Below are 18,451 nucleotides of genomic sequence, written 5' to 3'. Positions count from 1 at the left end.
TCTTGTGCCTGCATTAATTGAAACTGAGCAATTGAACACAACTGACTAATCAGAAACACATATGAAGTCATTTGTCCCAAACATTATGGTGCCCTGAAGTGAGGGACTATGTATAAAAGTGATGTCATTTCTACGTAGTGAATCCAAAATATCTTTAAAAATACTGTTTAATAATAGCTGAGAATCTGCACGTTAACTACATGGGAATTGATTGATTACAAATATTAAATTGTAGAGTACAGAGCCAAATCAAGTGACATTTCATGCTTATGTTTCATTCTACCTAAGAAATTATTCATATATTCAAACTCTCAGTCTAATCAAGAATTGACAAATATGCTGTCATTAAATATTTAAATGTTTGCAACCCCAAACCTCATCTCATTTTCAATGCTTTGTACTTTGAGCACTATGTTGACTAGATATCATTTTCTTTCACCCAAGAGGTTGTCTTTTTCATAATAACAAAATATTTTCATAACAGCAAATCAAATTAACAACATTTTACCATTTATGAACTTCATAATTTATTTTAAATTAATTTAATCTTAAAATGCTTCATTAGAAACAAAAGTATCCTTTTTAAAAAGTTGCTGGTAATCTATAAAGGGTATATACAATATTTTAAATAAATTTTGCTTTAAATGGGATCATAAAATGTTGAAGATAATACGTAAAGTGTTACTGAATTTAATAGAGGCTTTAGTGACTGGTGTGTACGGAGAAAGTAAACTGAAGTAGGATGTTGTTCTTTGTGTGTTGAGAGCTGGTATCCTAGCAACTTGAAAACACTGAATCTGGAAGAATACCGGGGAGCCTTGGATTTGGAAAGAAAGGAGTCCAGTTGCTTCTGGAAAAGGTAAGGTATTGAATAATTTGGTAAACACAAACTCTGGTTTTAAGATTGATACAAATCTTTAATTTGTTATTACTAGAGTCAGAGAACAAACACAGAAACATTATAGGAAATATATCCTATAAAATAAAATGAAGCATAACTGATTACTGTTGTTACATTCACTAAGAAGCTTACTAAATTAAAAATAAGCATAAGATGAGAGGCCATTGAAATCCCTAATTAATTCTATTAAATGTATTTGACTGAAGTTCAACTCATTAAATGAAGAGAAACTCAGTCAATATAAAAATGTGGCTAACTTGCTGTCATTCTCTGCTGGTTTTCACAAGATAGACATTTTGTTTTTGGCAGTCATTATTTTAACAGATGGGTTTTTTGGACATTTTCATGAAATTGAACATTTGTATATGAAACATTAACTGTTGACATGCGTCTGCAGTTACTCTAAATGTAATTTTTGTTTGCTTGTTTGGGCCGTGCCATTATAATGAACACTAATCTATACGGTTTGTCTCATTGGTGTGGTAACCAGTAGTTGGCAAATATGAGACCAGGATTGTGTTGCTGTAACAACAATAACACTAAGCAGCTTTTAAAGAAACGCTGCATTGTTATGCAAAGAGTAGAGAGGTCTATATAACACTCAACTGGCATGAATGCCTTGATGCTGTTACCAAGCACAATGCGTGGGGAATGTTGTCACAATGCATAGGAATGTTGTGCTCCTCTGATTCAGTCCAATAGAGAGATGGGCTTATTTATCTTCTGTCTTTCTTTAGGAACATGGAGCCATCAGATAAAATGCTAGTGGAGACCAACGGACATCCAGTCACTTTCAATTTTCACCACCAAGGCACCCGGAGCAGCGCCAGAAAGGCGGAGGATGTATCTCTGAACGATCCTCTGCGGGCTGTCCCAGGCATGACCGCAGGGGCCGCGAAAGGAAGTCCACGTTTCGGGACGCTGAGTCATCACTCATTCTTCTCCCGCCACAACCCTCATCCCAGCAGAGTGACTCACATTCGAGGTGAGCCCCGCTGTCTGGCGCCTCAAGGGTTAATCCTGTGTGCTCCTCGAGGGTTAATCCTGTGTGCTGGCTCCTCGAGGGTTTATCCTGTGTGCTCCTCGAGGGTTGATCCTGTGTGCTCCTCGAGGGTTTATCCTGTGTGCTCCTCGAGGGTTGATCCTGTGTGCTGGCTCCTCGAGGGTTTATCCTGTGTGCTCCTCGAGGGTTGATCCTGTGTGCTGGCTCCTCAAGGGTTAATCCTGTGTGCTGGCTCCTCGAGGGTTAATCCTGTGTGCTGGCTCCTCGAGGGTTAATCCTGTGTGCTGGCTCCTCGAGGGTTGATCCTGTGTGCTCCTCGAGGGTTAATCCTGTGTGCTGGCTCCTCGAGGGTTAATCCTGTGTGCTCCTCGAGGAGCACACAGGATGCTGGATTTTGCACCTAGATGCCATGGTTCTTGGATTTTTAATCCAAGATTAAAAGTCCAAGTGTGTGTGTGCCTGTGTGTGTGCATGTTCTGGATAATGTGTTTGTGCACGTGTGTGTTGCTATGGCATATTCCAAATTATTTTGTTCAAATTTGCATATCTTAGAGTGCACTGAAATATGACAGGAAGATTATAGCTTCTCTCAATTATTGTAAATCCTGATAATTATTGCATCATTAGACATTCATTCTCAGCCATTCTTCTTAGGAGAAAATATGTTTGTCCTTGACAGCGCTGTAAACAGTATTTATTTTCATATGTAAATTTTGTTTAGACTTTGTTTATGTATGTATCAGATATGAGACTTGTGAACAATGGCTGCTGTTGCTTCTCCTCTCTGCTCTCCACTGTGTCCATGTGCTGAACGCCTGTTTCTGTGTTTCGAAAAACATTCAACAATTAATCTAATTGTGTCATAGTAACAACGTATCTGTGAGCGCAGTACATTAAGTTCAGCTTGTGATTACTGGCGTGTGAAGCAGTTATACTTGCTCTTTAATGAGTGTACCAGGCTATATTTATCCTGTCCATCTCAACAGCTAAGCGGTGAGCTATCTCATGTTGTCAGCATGGAAATTGAATTGAAATGATCGTTTCATTGGAACATAATAAACATAAAGTAATGGGCACGACGAGGTACAGCAGCACTTATGCTGTCTGTTCCGCCTGTGGTGTTGTGATAATTGGGATGATATGATTGGTTGAATACATGTTTATGTATACCTAACTTTAATACCTGATGATTATTGCTAAAGAGTGAAGTCGTTTTTATTATAAGTCTTAATCATGTTGTATGGCATTGTGACTCATTAAGAAGCACCAGCATTATACTTAACCATTTTTTCCTTCAAGGATTGTAATTTTGAGATTAAAATTATTATAAAAATGATGATGTTGGATTAAGCACATGAGATGTCGAACTGCACTGAGGGCAATGCTCGATGACATGCACAGTGGCAGATATCAGTATGCTGGTGAAATTCAGTCCCAGCGATGGCTTTCGAGAGCATCCAGGATCCCACGCAGGTTTAGCTGTCCTGAACACAGAGCCCCAGTCATGCGTGCTGCAGAAACTCTGTGGTTTCCATGCAAAGCCTCATGGTCTGTGTTCCACAGCCCCAGTGCTGCAGAAACTCTATGGTCTCCATGCAAAGCCTCATGGTGTGCGTTCCATAGCCCCAGTGCCGCAGAAACTCTATGGTCTCCATGTAAAGCCTCATGGTCTGTGTTCCATAGCCCCAGTGCTGCATAAACTCTATGGTCTGCATGCAGAGCCTCATGGTGTGCATTCCATAGCCCCAGTGCTGCAGAAACTCTATGGTCTGCATGCAGAGCCTCATGGTGTGCGTTCCATAGCCCCAGTGCTGCAGAAACTCTATGGTCTGCATGCAGAGCCTCATGGTGTGCGTTCCATAGCCCGCCTCTCCTCTCTTCACTTGGCCATGCTGATTGCGTCATGCTTCGTTCCTCGTGTGCTGTGATGCATGGCTTTAGATCTCAGAAGGAGGGCTCATGAATGCTTGGTTCTATGCACTTCAGAGATGGAGAAGACCTTTTGATCAATTTCCTTGATCAAATTGGATTTTTGAAGTATGGGCTCAACATTAGTCCGGGTAGAACTGATTGCGTGCACTTGCTAGATTGAGCAGAGACTGCAAGAAATAGCAAATGAAAAACATTTTTAAAAAATAAAACATTTAAATTAAAAAACCATTTAAAATAACACCCATCAAGAAAATTGTTTGTAGATGCTGTTGATTTATGTCTAAAAGCATGTTCATATTCTGTGTGCTGCTGTGTTTTTCAGGTTTAAATGGGAATCCAGTTTGCATTGTAAACGATGACTGGCATGTCTCCACACCCCTGTCGCCACACCCTTTCATCAAGAGCCAGCTCCCTTGGGCCACCTTTGGATCTCCCGCTATTCAGATACCATTCATGAATTTCAGTGGACACAATGCTGCACACCATAATGCAGGTACACAATTACAGCATTATGAGCATGTAAAGTTCTTGAATATTTCAATATGTTTCCATTGACCTGTTGATTTAAGAGCAAGTTTAAGTGAAATAACTTTGACGGATGGAAAACTACAATACAGATCTTACACAGCGTTTACCCCATTACATATTATTAGCACCTTTCTGTTGTCAGAAACCTGGAGGGAAGAACTTAAAGATCTGGCGGCGAAAGTAGTCATGTCAGCATCTGCTAGTAAAGATAAAAAAACAGTAAGTATTTTATTTTATCTGATTGATGGTCCATTGTTTTTATACCTACATATATAAATATATTTTCTACACTTCACGTACATACAAATATTTCAATTGTGCAATTAATCTCTGATAATTTAATACATTGCCACTCCAAAAAAATCAAAATGATCATAAGAGTACATTTTTATTTGCAGCTCAGGGTTTGCCGAAATGCTACATATGCCAGACACAGCTGTAGTGTAATCTCAAAGTTGTGTTTGGTGGCCAGTAGGGGGCGACTTCCCTCTGTTCCAGGTATAAAATGAATGCAGCTGTGATCTAATGGGGATGCTGGATTTTTAAGAGTAAAGACTTGTATCACTGTGAGTGCTTCCCAGTGCCCTGGCCTATATTTAAATCTGCTCATGTTCGGTTAAATAAATCTCCAGTCCATCTACCCTGTCCCTGATCTTCACTGTAACTCATCTATGATACATGTTCCAGTGCTTCTGATTTATGGTAACTGGTTCAGATATTTTCGCTTCCATTAGTTGAAGAGAAGGCCCTGAGCATGAAACCAGAGGAAATAACTTCTGTATCAACACAGCAGCGGCTCTCCAAATGGCTTCCTTCTCAAGCTGCTCGAAACATCGCTCGTTTGGTCTGAGCGGGGCGGGTAAAGGATGTGACCGAACGCAGGCTAGCATCAGCACTAGGAGTTCAGTGTTCTGAGCAGGGCAAGTAAAGGATGTGACCGAACGCAGGCTAGGATCAGCACTAGGAGTTCAGTGTTCTGAGCAGGGCAAGTAAAGGATGTGACCGAACGCAGGCTAGCATCAGCGCTAGGAGTTCAGTAATCTGAGCGGGGCGGGTAAAGGATGTGGGTGTGTAAAGGATGTGGGCGTGTAAAGGATGTGAGCATGTAAAGGATGTGGGCGTGAAAAGGATGTGGATGTGTAAAGGATGCGAGCGTGTAAAGGATGTGGGTGTGTAAAGGATGCTAGCATGTAAAGGATGTGGGTGTGTAATGGATGCGAGCGTGTAAAGGATGTGGGCGTGTAAAGGATGTGGATGTGTAATGGATGTGGGCGTGTAAAGTATGTGGATGTGTAATGGATGTGCTTGCGCCCCGCCCCAGGCAGAGGAGGAGCCGGCCCGCAGACGGACGCAGTACTCCGCGCAGACCGGCCGCATTGTCCCCCCCGCCTCCCAGGCGTCAGGACGGCGGTCCTCCCGCCACGCCCGCCCCCGGGGCCCCCCCCACCCCGTCACTCTCCATGACCAGGAGCTCATGGTAACGCAACACAGGCACACAGTCAGGCATCGCGGCTGAGCGCTGCTTCCTGCCAATGGCGGATGGGCAGATTGCACAGACGCCCTTTAAACCGCGTGAATCAGAGCGGCCATGTGGGTGACTTGTGCCCAGGACAGTCAGTCTGAGTCTTCACTAATACAGTTTCCGAACTGAAGGCACGTCCCACCGAGCATGATTTAAGTCGTTTTTTTCTGACTCAATATGTGATGGCGGAGCCACAAGTATGAACAGGGTGTTCTTTACTGATGTGAAGTGGGCAATGTCATGGCTAGACTTTCCACTCCAATGCTGAATTTCAGTATATCAGAGATACAGCTTCCGTATCAGACACACAACACCCAGATAAGTATTAATAAGGATGTTCGAGCACCTTTTTCTCCTGAAACTCAATCTCACCAGATTTAATCTTTGTTTTGAGATGCCCTTCCTATTAGGAGCAGTTTATGAATTGAAAAGGGTCCATTAGGAGCGACGCACACGGAGTATGCAGAGTACATCCGGTCAGAAAACTCTCGCTGCAGCTGACCAATGGTCGGCCTGAGAATTTCATACTCACGTTTTTCCATAATGAACCAATCGCATGCACACATCACCAGTGGAGCGCCTTGTAAACCCAGTCAGATCTCTCAGTGCTGCTGCTTGCCTGCGCTGCTTCTGCATGCTTTGCTTGCTCTGCACAGAATAGCACTCACCCCACACCACCCCAGTACCACCTGCTCTTTGGATCTGCTTCTAGGTACTGGGGAGGGGAGTGGGGGGGTGTTTCTGGTATCCCTCCTGTTTAGTAGGGGAAATGTACCATGTTTTCTGTCAGACAGGGTAGTGCACACTGGTGCGTGCACTGCAGTACCTGAAGCAGATCCATTCAGAGCCAAACCAAAAAGTGTAATTACATATTCATTCAAATATTTAATCTGAATATGTGATTTGTGCATGACCTGCAAATGTGCTGTTCTGAATGTAGGCAGAATGAGACTCAGTTTGTGCCTGTGATTCTGTGGCTGTTCTCAGTTTGTGTCTGTGATTCTGTGGCTGTTCTCACATTGTGCCTGTGATTCTGTGGCTGTTCTGAGTTTGTGTCTGTGATTCTGTGGCTGTTCTCACTTTGTGCCTGTGATTCTGTGGTTGTTCTCAGTTTGTGTCTGTGATTCTGTGGCTGTTCTGAGTTTGTGTCTGTGATTCTGTGGCTGTTCCCTGTGGTTTTATCAGGTGCTGGAGCTCCTGTGTCAGATCCTGCAGACAGATTCCCTGTCCCACGTGCAGCAGTGGCTTCTGTACGCAGGGCAAAGAGGTAGGAGCTTCCTTTAAGAACACCTGATAATAATCCATTACACCTGTACACATGGAAAAATATATTAAACATGTTGAGGGGGAAAAATGTTAGTACTTATAACTTTAAAAATAACTTTATTTAGATAAAATATTTGATACAGTAGGCTCAAAATGATTTCCAAAATAAAATTGTGCTACTAAAAAGAATTGGAATATATTGGAAAATGAACCCACTGGAAAAGTCTTCAGTTGGATTTTTAATTTTCAGTTCATACCTTCCCTGCTTATTCCTCACAGTACTACTTGTTCATTTGTAACACACATTGGCAGTATATCACAGTGTTTCTAGACCTGGACTGGAGGGTCAACTAGGGCATTGTTTTTATAGCACCCCTTTCTAGTGAAAGTGTAGTATAAGATGTGTCTTCCTGAAAAGCAGAAAACCCAGAGCCAAGAGGGGAAAAACTGGAAAATTATTCCCAGACCCCAGCAAAACCATGATCAAGAACACACTTAGAAACTGTGGAAATTCATCAATGAAAAATAAACAAATGAAAGCTTGTGATGCTGATATACAGATCACATTTACTGATATAGAAATGTATGTGATAATATATCAACCATTTTAGCTGATATAATATGTATATTGGCTGTAAGAAACTATACCTGGCCCTTTAGTGTCCATGGAGCAGTGTGTTCATCACACTTTGTATTTTGGTTCAGAAATATGTCATGTATATATTTTTAATGTACTTCATCTCACTGTCAGTGTAGTAAAATATTAATTTTATGGAAGTTTCAGTAATTTTAATGTTCCTCCACCAGTGAAATAAGCGAATGTACCATTGTTCTGTTCCCTTGGAAGAGAAAGACATGGTGATGTGTTTGATCCAGAACGCGCTGGATGGGAGTGTGTTGAATTCCCAGGACCAAGCCCCTAATCAAGGAGGGACCCCAATTTCACCCCTGTCCCTCCCTTCCAGAGCATCCTCCACAGGTCAGCACTGGGGAAACCGCAGGCTCTCCAGGTAAATAATAGTAAAATTCCATTTAAGAAATTTATTTACATCTCATGTTAATGCGACTGGTCATCCCTATCACCACCATCCACAATAAGACATCTAATTATGAAAAATGAGAACATTTAGAGTCTTAGGCTTACAAATTTCCTTCTTTCACTTTGAGCTTTTTCTGCATTGCCTGTTCTTTAAAAACATGGTGAACAGTCAATCAAAATCAAGAACGTTTTACTCGATATTGTGCCATTAACAAAGGAATTGCTATTTCTGCATATAAACGTAATCAAGGTTCCATTGAGAAGAATGTCGTCCAAATGAAATTTTACATAAAACTGCAGCTAAAGTAACTGTACAATATCAAGTAAAACCTACTTTCTGTGACGGCTGAGGACACAACCAGCCACAGATGATGGTCCAGGTCTGTATGGCCCTCTTTGAGTCTGATCTCACCACCTTTGTTAGCATCAGAACACGGCCCCAGGCTACAACCTGCCCATCCTCCATGGCCTCTTCACTTCCAGAGCCAGGAAGTGAGCAAATAAATTAATTGGCATCCCCTTGCACCGTAGCCACCAAATATCACTCTACCATCTTACAGGCACTTTAGACCAATGAGCTAAAACCACCAGGTTGTTTCCCATGAGCCATTGTTCTCATGAACAGCACTTTGACTGCTGTGCTGTTCCATCACAGTAATGGTGACACCTTTGGGAGGGAGATGTCACAGTTTCAGATTTTTCCCACATTTTCCCACACACACAGACAGAGAGAGAGAGAGAGAGAGAGAGAGAGAGAGAGAATATCCACGCACACAGACAGAGACTAAACATAAATAAATGAAGATCTTCACCCTTCCCCAAAACAATAAAGTAAAACAAGGAAGTCTAAACAAAGCAAAGCACATGAAGAGCTGTTGAGGTTCCACTCTTCTCAGATGGGAGCTCTGCAGTTGAATGGCTTCTCAAAGGTTCAGGGTTACAGCTAGGGTTAGGGTAAGAGTTACAGCGAGGGTTAGGGTTAGGGTTACAGCTAGGGATAGGGTTAGGGTTAGGGTTTCAGCTAGGGTTAGGGTTACAGCTAGGGTTAGGGTTAGGGTTTCAGTTAGGGTTAGGGATAGGGTTACAGCTAGGGTTAGGGTTAGGGTTAAGGTTACAGCTAGGGTTAGGGTTAGGGTTAAGGTTACAGCTAGGATTAGGGTTAGGGTTTGGTTACAGCTAGGGTTAGGGTTAGGGTTACAGCTAGGGATAGGGTTAGGGTTAGGGTTTCAGCTAGGGTTACGGATAGGGTTTCAGCTAGGGTTAGGGTTAGGGTTAAGGTTACAGCTAGGGTTAGGGTTAGGGTTACAGCTTGGTTTAGGGTTAGTGTGAGGGTTTCAGCTAGGGTTAGGGTTACAGCTAGGGTTAGGGTTAGGGTTAGGGTTTCAGCTTGGATTAGGGTTAGGGTTAGGGTTACAGCTAGGGATAGGGTTAGGGTTGAGGTTACAGCTAGGGTTAGGGTTGGGGTTAGGGTTATGAATAGGGTTAGGGTTAGCGTTACAGCTAGGGTTATGGTTCAGGTTAGGGTTGGGGTTACAGCTATAGTTAGGGTTAGGTTAGGGTTACAGCTAGGGTTAGGGTTTGGTTACAGCTAGGGTTAGGGTTAGGGTTACAGCTAGGGTTATGGTTAGGTTACAGCTAGGGTTAAGGTTAGGGTTAGGGTTTCAGCTAGGGTTAGGTTTAGGGTTACAGCTAGGTTTAGGGTTAGGGTTTCAGCTAGGGTTAGGGATAGGGTTACAGCTAGGGTTAGGGTTAGGGTTTCAGCTAGGGTTAGGGATAGGGTTACAGCTAGAGTTACGGTTAGGGTACCAGCTAGGGTTAGGGTTAGGGTTACAGCTAGTGATAGGGATAGGGTTAGGGTTACAGCTAGGGATAGGGTTAGGGTTAAGCTTTCAGCTAGGGTTAGGGTTAGAGCTAGGGTCAGGGTTAGGGTTAGGGTTACAGCTAGGGTTAGGGTTAGGGTTAGGGTTACAGCTAGAGTTAGGGTTAGGGTTAAGGTTACAGCTAGGGTTAGGGTTTGGTTACAGCTAGGGTTAGGGTTTGGTTACAGCTAGGGTTAGGGTTAGAGCTAGGGATAGGGTTAGAGTTAGGGTTACAGCTAGGGTTAGGGTTAGGGTTAGGGTTACAGCTAGGGTTAGGGTTAGGGTTTCAGCTAGGGTTAGGGATAGGGTTACAGCTAGAGTTACGGTTAGGGTACCAGCTAGGGTTAGGGTTAGGGTTACAGCTAGTGATAGGGATAGGGTTAGGGTTACAGCTAGGGATAGGGTTAGGGTTAGGCTTTCAGCTAGGGTTAGGGTTAGGGTTAGAGCTAGGGTCAGGGTTAGGGTTAGGTTTAGGGTTAGAGCTAGGGTTAGGGTTAGGGTTAGGGTTAGGGTTAGAGCTAGGGTTAGGGTTAGGGTTAGGGTTAGGGCTAGGGCTTGGGTTAGGGTTAGGGTTAGGGTTAGGGTTAGGGTTAGAGCTAGGGTTAGGGTTAGAGCTTAGGGCTAGGGTTAGGGTTAGGGTTAGGGCTAGAGCTAGGGTTAGGGTTAGGGTTAGGGTTAGAGCTAGGGTTAGGGTTAGAGCTAGGGCTTGAATTAGGGTTAGGGTTAGGGTGTAGGGTTAGGGTTAGGGCTAGGGTTAGGGTTAGAGTTAGGGTTAAGGTTAGAGCTAGGGTTAGGGTTAGGGTTAGGGTTAGGACTTGGGTTAGGGTTAGGGTTAAGGCTTGGGTTAGGGTTAGGGTTAGAGCTAGGGTTAGGGTTAGGGTTAGGGCTAGGGCTTGGGTTAGGGTTAGGGTTATGGTTAGGGTTAGGGTTAGAGCTAGGGTTAGGGTTAGGGTTAGAGCTAGGGCTAGGGCTAGGGTTAGGGTTAGGGTTAGGGCTAGAGCTAGGGTTAGGGTTAGGGCTAGGGCTTGAATTAGGGTTAGGGTTAGGGTGTAGAGCTAGGGTTAGGGTTAGGGTTAAGGCTACGGTTAGGGTTAGGGTTAGGGTTAGGGTTAGAGCTAGGGTTAGGGTTAGGGTTAGGGTTAAGACTTGGGTTAGGGTTAGGGTTAAGGCTAGGGTTAGGGCTAGGGTTAGGGTTAAGGTTACAGCTAGGGCTTGGGTTAGGGTTAGGGTTATGGTTAGGGTTAGAGCTAGGGTTAGGATTAGGGTTAGAGCTAGGGTTAGGGTTAGGGTTAGAGCTAGGGTTAGGGTTAAAGCTAGGGCTAGGGTTAGGGTTAGGGTTAGGGCTAGAGCTAGGGTTAGGGTTAGGGTTAGGGTTAGAGCTAGGGTTAGGGTTTGGTTAGAGCTAGGGTTAGGGTTAGGGTTTGGTTAGAGCTAGGGTTAGGGTTAGGGTTACAGCTAGGGATATGGTTAGGGTTAGGGTTAGGGTTTCAGCTAGGGTTAGGGTTAGGGTTAGGGTTACAAATAGGGTTAGGGTTACAGCTAGGGTTATGGTTCAGGTTAGGGTTGGGGTTACAGCTATAGTTAGGGTTAGGTTAGGGTTACAGCTAGCGTTAGGCTTAGGGTTACAGCTAGGGTTATGGTTAAGGTTACAGCTAGGATTACGTTTATGGTTACAGCTAAGGATTGGGTTAGGGTTAGGGTTTCAGCTAGGGTTAGGGTTAGGGTTTCAGCTAGGGTTAGGGATAGGGTTACAGCTAGGGTTAGGGTAAGGGTTACAGCTAGGGTTAGGGTTAGGGTTACAGCTAGGGTTAGAGTTAGGGTTACAGATAGGGATATGGTTAGGGTTAGGGTTAGGGTTACAGCTAGGGTTAGGGTTAGGGTTACAGCTAGGGTTAGGGTTAGGGTTAGGGTTAAGGCTAGGGTTAGGGTTAGAGCTAGGGTTAGGGTTAGGGTTAGAGCTAGGGTTAGGGTTAGAGCTAGGGCTAAAGTTAGGGTTAGGGCTAGAGCTAGGGTTAGGGTTAGGGTTAGAGCTAGGGTTAGGGTTAGGGTTTGGTTAGAGCTAGGGTTAGGGTTAGGGTTTGGTTAGAGCTAGGGTTAGGGTTAGGGTTACAGCTAGGGATATGGTTAGGGTTGGGTTAGGGTTTCGGTTAGGGTTAGGGTTAGGGTTACATGTAGGGTTAGGGTTACAGCTAGCGTTATGGTTCAGGTTAGGGTTAGGGTTACAGATATTGTTAGGGTTAGGGTTACAGCTAGGGTTAGAGTTAGGGTTACTGCTAGGGATAGGGTTAGAGTTAGGGTTAGCGTTTCAGCTAGGGTTAGGGATAGGGTTAGGGTTTCAGCTAGGGTTAGGGATAGGGTTACAGCTAGGTTTAGGGTAAGGGTTCCAGCTAGGGTTAGGGTTAGGGTTACAGCTAGGGTTAGGGTTAGGGTAACAGCTAGAGTTAGGGTTAGGGTTAAGGTTACAGCTAGGGTTAGGGTTTGGTTACATCTAGGGTTAGGGTTAGTGCTACGGATAGGGTTAGTGTTAGGGTTTCAGCTAGGGTTAGGGTTATAGCTAGGGTTAGGGTTAGGGTTATGGTTACAGCTAGGGTTAGGGTTAGGGTTTCAGCTAGGGTTAGGGATAGGGTTACAGCTAGAGTTACGGTTAGGGTACCAGCTAGGGTTAGGGTTAGGGTTACAGCTAGGGATAGGGATAGGGTTAGGGTTACAGCTAGGGATAGGGTTAGGGTTAGGGTTTCTGCTAGGGTTAGGGTTAGGCTTTCAGCTAGGGTTAGGGTTTGGGTTAGGGTTAGAGCTAGGGTCAGGGTTAGGGTTAGAGCTAGGGTTAGGGTTAGGGTTAGAGCTAGGGTTAGGGTTAGGGCTAGTGCTTGGGTTAGGGTTAGGGTTAGGGTTTGAGCTAGGGTTAGGGTTTGGGTTAGAGCTTAGGGCTAGCATTAGGGTTAGGGTTAGGGTTAGGGTTAGAGCTAGGGTTTGGGTTAGGGTTAGAGCTAGGGTTAGGGTTAGGGTTAGGGTTAGGGCTAGGGCTTGAATTAGGGTTAGGGTTAGGGTGTAGAGCTAGGGTTAGGGCTAGGGTTAGGGTTAGGGTTAAGGTTAGAGCTAGGGTTAGGGTTAGGGTTAGGGTTAGGACTTGGGTTAGGGTTAGGGTTAGGGCTAGGGCTTGGGTTAGGGTTAGGGTTAGGGTTAGGGTTAGAGCTAGGGTTAGGGTTAGGGTTAGAGCTAGGGTTAGGGTTAGGGTTAGGGTTAGGGCTAGGGCTAGAGCTAGGGTTAGGGTTAGGGTTAGAGCTTAGGCCTAGGGTTAGGGTTAGGGCTAGAGCTAGGGTTTGGGTTAGGGTTAGGGCTAGGGCTTGAATTAGGGTTAGGGTTAGGGTTAGGGTTAGGGCTAGAGCTAGGGTTTGGGTTAGGGTTACAGCTAGGGATAGGGATAGGGTTAGGGTTACAGCTAGGGATAGGGTTAGGGTTAGGGTTTCAGCTAGGGTTAGGGTTAGGCTTTCAGCTAGGGTTAGGGTTAGGGTTAGGGTTAGAGCTAGGGTCAGGGTTAGGGTTAGAGCTAGGGTTAGGGTTAGGGTTAGGGTTAGGGCTAGGGCTTGAATTAGGGTTAGGGTTAGGGTTAGGGTGTAGAGCTAGGGTTAGGGTTTGGTGTAGAGCTTAGGGTTAGGGTTAGGGTTAGGGTTAGAGCTAGGGTTTGGGTTAGGGTTAGAGCTAGGGTTAGGGTTAGGGTTAGGGTTAGGGCTAGGGCTTGAATTAGGGTTAGGGTTAGGGTTAGGGTGTAGAGCTAGGGTTAGGGTTAGGGTTAGGGTTAGGGCTAGGGTTAGGGTTAGGGTTAAGGTTAGAGCTAGGGTTAGGGTTAGGGTTAGGGTTAGGACTTGGGTTAGGGTTAGGGTTAGGGTTAGGGCTTGGGTTAGGGTTAGGGTTAGGGTTAGGGTTAGAGCTAGGGTTAGGGTTAGGGTTAGAGCTAGGGTTAGGGTTAGGGTTAGGGCTAGGGCTAGAGCTAGGGTTAGGGTTAGGGTTAGAGCTTAGGCCTAGGGTTAGGGTTAGGGTTAGGGCTAGAGCTAGGGTTTGGGTTAGGGTTAGGGCTAGGGCTTGAATTAGGGTTTGGGTTAGGGTTAGGGTTAGGGCTAGAGCTAGGGTTTGGGTTAGGGTTACAGCTAGGGATAGGGATAGGGTTAGGGTTACAGCTAGGGATAGGGTTAGGGTTAGGGTTTCAGCTAGGGTTAGGGTTAGGCTTTCAGCTAGGGTTAGGGTTAGGGTTAGGGTTAGAGCTAGGGTCAGGGTTAGGGTTAGAGCTAGGGTTAGGGTTAGGGTTAGGGTTAGGTTTAGAGCTAGGGTTAGGGTTAGGGCTAGTGCTTGGGTTAGGGTTAGGGTTAGGGTTTGAGCTAGGGTTAGGGTTTGGGTTAGAGCTTAGGGCTAGGGTTAGGGTTAGGGTTAGAGCTAGGGTTTGGGTTAGGGTTAGAGCTAGGGTTAGGGTTAGGGTTAGCGTTAGGGCTAGGGCTTGAATTAGGGTTAGGGTGTAGAGCTAGGGTTAGGGTTAGGGTTAGGGTTAAGGTTAGAGCTAGGGTTAGGGTTTGGGTTAGGGTTAGGACTTGGGTTAGGGTTAGGGTTAGGGTTAGGGTTAGGGCTTGGGTTAGGGTTAGGGTTAGGGTTAGAGCTAGGGTTAGGGTTAGGGTTAGAGCTAGGGTTAGGGTTAGGGTTAGGGTTAGGGCTAGGGCTAGAGCTAGGGTTCGGGTTAGGGTTAGAGCTTAGGCCTAGGGTTAGGGTTAGGGTTAGGGCTAGAGCTAGGGTTTGGGTTAGGGTTAGGGCTAGGGCTTGAATTAGGGTTAGGGTTAGGGTGTAGAGCTAGTGTTAGGGTTAAGGTTAGGGTTAGAGCTAGGGTTAGGGTTAGGGTTAGGGTTAGGACTTGGGTTAGGGTTAGGGTTAGGGTTAGGGTTAAGGCTAGGGTTAGGGTTAGGGTTAGGGTTAGGGCTAGGGCTTGGGTTAGGGTTATGGTTAGGGTTAGTGTTAGAGCTAGGGTTAGGGTTAGGGTTGGAGCTAGGGCTAGGGTTAGGGTTAGGGTTAGGGTTAGGGCTAGAGCTAGGGTTAGGGTTAGGGTTAGAGCTAGGGTTAGGGTTAGGGCTAGGGCTTGAATTAGGGTTAGGGTTAGGGTGTAGAGCTAGGGTTAGGGTTAGGGTTAAGGCTAGGGTTAAGATTTGGGTTAGGGTTAGGGTTAGGGTTAAGGCTAGGGTTAGGTTTAGGGCTAGGGTTAGGGTTAGGGTTACAGCTAGGGCTTGGGTTAGGGTTTGGGTTAGGGTTAGGGTTAGGGTTAGGGTTAGAGTTAGAGTTAGGGTTAGGGTTAGAGCTAGGGCTAGGGTTAGGGTTAGGGTTAGGGCTACAGCTAGGGTTAGGGTTAGAGCTAGGGTTAGGGTTAGGGTTAGTGCTATGGTTAGGGTTAGGGTTAGGGCTAGGGTTAGGGTTAGGGTTAGGGTTAGGGTTTCAGCTAAGACTAGGATTTTGGTTTTTGTTAGGGTTACAGCTCGGGTTATTTTTAGGGTTAGGCTTGTGGGTACAGCTAAGATTAGGGTTAGGTTTACACTTAGGACTATGTTTAGGCTTTGGGTTTCAGATACAGCTAGGGTTAGGGTTAGGGTTAGGGTTAGGGTGCATTTTTTCACAATGCTCAACGTAACATAGTGTGTAATATACACCTATTTCAGAACTTATATCAACTGCAATATTATACTTTGTACTTATTTATTCTATTTACTTATTTTCTTTTTTTTGTCTTGATTATTACCATAGGGAGTATCTCATTAACCATGTATTCCTTGTCTGCATAAAGATATACTTGGGCCGATTAAGCCTGATTCTCATTCTGATTCTGATAAGTGTAATTTATTCTCCCTTTCATTCTCAGCTCTCGCCAGGTGCAGGATGAGATCAATACCGAGGAAAAAGCAGGTAATTTAATGATTATCACCCTGGCAACTGTATATTTATATCTGAAGCAGTTTAGAAGTGAACTTTCCCAGCTTTTTTCCTTGTGTGTTCTTAGCAGTGCCTCGCTGAATGCCACGAATGGAGTGATGCCAATAAAAGAGCTTACGGGCTTTCAGAACTAGGATAAAGGTTTTCTTAAATTCTGCCTCCTATGACTCAATGGCATTCTGAAAAGCACTGTGCGCCGGACAGCATTGTAACTACAATATAGCTTTTATGTTTTCATTAAAAATACTAGATGATAAATGAGACACAGCCTTGTGGTTCTGCTCTTTTGTGCAGTATGGTGATTGTGTGCGACTAATAGGCTGCTATTATAAATTCCCTGTCTTCACTCACACATAACACTGGATTTGAGAGCTGCATTCCTCAGCTTAACTGTGCAGTGAGGGTGTAGCCTCTCTCCAGACTGTGCAGTGAGGGTGTAGCCTCTCTCCAGACTGTGCAGTGAGGGTGTAGTCTCTCTGCAGACTGTGCAGTGAGGGTGTAGCCTCTCTCCAGACTGTGCAGTGAGGGTGTAGTCTCTCTGCAGACTGTGCAGTGAGGGTGTAGTCTCTCTGCAGACTGTGCAGTGAGGGTGTAGTCTCTCTGCAGACTGTGCAGTGAGGGTGTAGCCTCTCTCCAGACTGTGCAGTGAGGGTGTAGCCTCTCTCCAGACTGTGCAGTGAGGGTGTAGTCTCTCTGCAGACTGTGCAGTGAGGGTGTAGCCTCTCCCTGCACAGTCTGTGCAGGATTCTGTGCTGCTTTGTCTGCTGAATGTGTGAGCTGCACAAGGGCACAAGCTCAGCTGCTCCACTGGCATGCAAGGGCAACGAGGGCCTCGTTTGTTCAGCTGATTTCTAAGGATTCAATCCCAGGCAGGGACACTCATTATGCTACTTGGTTTCAAAATGGCCGGCTTGAATGAACTTATGTAACGTATTTCAATTTGCTGCAAACTTGTACAGCACATTCTACCTTGGACTTTATTGGACAATGCTCAGATTCTTATCCATTATTCCACACAGACATCACTTTTCTTACCACCAAGGAAAAAACCAGACTCAGTGTATGATGGGTTCTGTTTCAACTTTAGTTACAGTCTTTTGTTTGTGTCAAGCTGTAAATTGCTCTTAATTCAGCACTTAATGTACATTGAAGGATGCTTAATCCTATTAAGATCATATGTTAGAAATGGCTATTAATTCCATGAAGCATAAATATGCAATGTTTAGGACCTAAGATCTTAGGACCTTAATGAGCCAGAGGAACGGACACTTTCACTAGACCCTGATACCTGGCAATAGCCTTTTTTTTAGTTTTCAAAGACATGGCAAATGTCAAAGAGCAAATCCTGCTTTGTTACAAAACTTGATTAAAAATATTTTTGATATAAAAAATTAATCTGGCTGAAGCAAATAGCAGCCTGCAGTCAGAATCCCCAGGGCTGAGTCTGAGAGCTGCTGAGGTAACGTGATGTGATCTGATATCTATTCTCTCTTCTTTTCTTCAGAGAGAATCGGAACGGCTGAGGTTCTGCGACTCCACTCAAGTGAAGGCCCATTCCAGGGTGAAAATGGCATTCCTGGCGGCAGTAGTGGTGACAATCAGCTGTAGTCTCAGATAATCGTTCTTTAAAATAGCCTTTTCACTCTAAAAAGGGAACCTTCTGCCATGAAAGAGATTTCATGAAATTGAGACTTCGTCATGAGCTTATAATTGGAACTAGAAAAGCTACTGGTCATTTAAGCTACCGTTTAATATAAACTGTTAACCCACAGATTATGAACTGATGGAAGCATATAGGTAGATGCTGATAAAATTCATAATACTTATGTCTTTTATTGGCCAGTTTCAGTATTGATTGACAAAGAGTATCTTTCTTCCTCAGAGGACCATAATTTGTATGGGGGTTTGTTTGTTTTACCTCCAATATTCACTGGTTCATTTTACAGGTAACTCTTTGACTGAACCCTTCAACATAAGGCTGATTTACTGTAACACTGTCATCATACGACATAACAGCTGCCGCAGAATGCGTCACTGATGATGTTTGTTTATGTCAGATGACGGAAAACCTGTCATTCTTTTGATGCTAAATGGCATGACAGATGTTACTGTGATAACGTGTACTGATGTAAGTGATGACTTCAGTCATCATTCCTTCCAATAAATCAAATAAAGAATTGTGTTCTGTTCTGCCTGAACAAAAAGACAAAGCAGCACTTCATTCTGCACATACAAACTAGGCAATGGCCCAACATGTGAAGCTGTCTAAAACTCCTGTGAGACCTGAGCTCTTACTCACGATCTGGTCCTTCTGTGCCTGCTGATGTAAAGTCAGCTGCAGGATCTGTTCTCACAGCTGCCCATGAACAGTAATGCAAAAATTAATTATTAATACTGTCAGTGCTCCATATACTCTACAGTTCCCTGTGTAAATAAACTGAGA

The 18,451-nt window shown here is 44.6% G+C and overlaps 1 protein-coding gene across 2 annotated transcripts; it reads left to right on the top strand.

The window, feature by feature from the left end:
- The first annotated feature begins 764 nt into the window (after nucleotides 1–764).
- tbata (thymus, brain and testes associated) lies at nucleotides 765–18,187 on the top strand. 2 transcript variants are annotated; one of them, XM_035405374.1, is made up of 9 exons: nucleotides 765–859; nucleotides 1,639–1,886; nucleotides 4,159–4,329; nucleotides 4,507–4,583; nucleotides 5,686–5,841; nucleotides 7,072–7,153; nucleotides 8,000–8,162; nucleotides 15,938–15,981; nucleotides 17,513–18,187. In XM_035405374.1, exons 2-9 carry the CDS (start codon nucleotides 1,643–1,645, stop codon nucleotides 17,614–17,616), a joined length of 1,041 nt encoding a protein of 346 aa, XP_035261265.1. In that variant the 5' UTR covers nucleotides 765–859; nucleotides 1,639–1,642; the 3' UTR covers nucleotides 17,617–18,187. The 2 variants fall into 2 exon arrangements, with proteins under 2 accessions (XP_035261265.1, XP_035261266.1); XM_035405375.1 differs by having other exon boundaries at nucleotides 774–859; nucleotides 1,713–1,886.
- The last annotated feature ends 264 nt before the right edge of the window (nucleotides 18,188–18,451 follow it).

The sequence above is a fragment of the Anguilla anguilla genome, chromosome 2, assembly GCF_013347855.1.
Source record: "Anguilla anguilla isolate fAngAng1 chromosome 2, fAngAng1.pri, whole genome shotgun sequence".
Classification (NCBI taxonomy): Eukaryota; Metazoa; Chordata; class Actinopteri; order Anguilliformes; family Anguillidae; genus Anguilla; species Anguilla anguilla.
The sequence above is the reverse complement of the archived record's forward strand: the minus strand, read 5'-3'. Positions and strand labels throughout refer to the sequence as shown.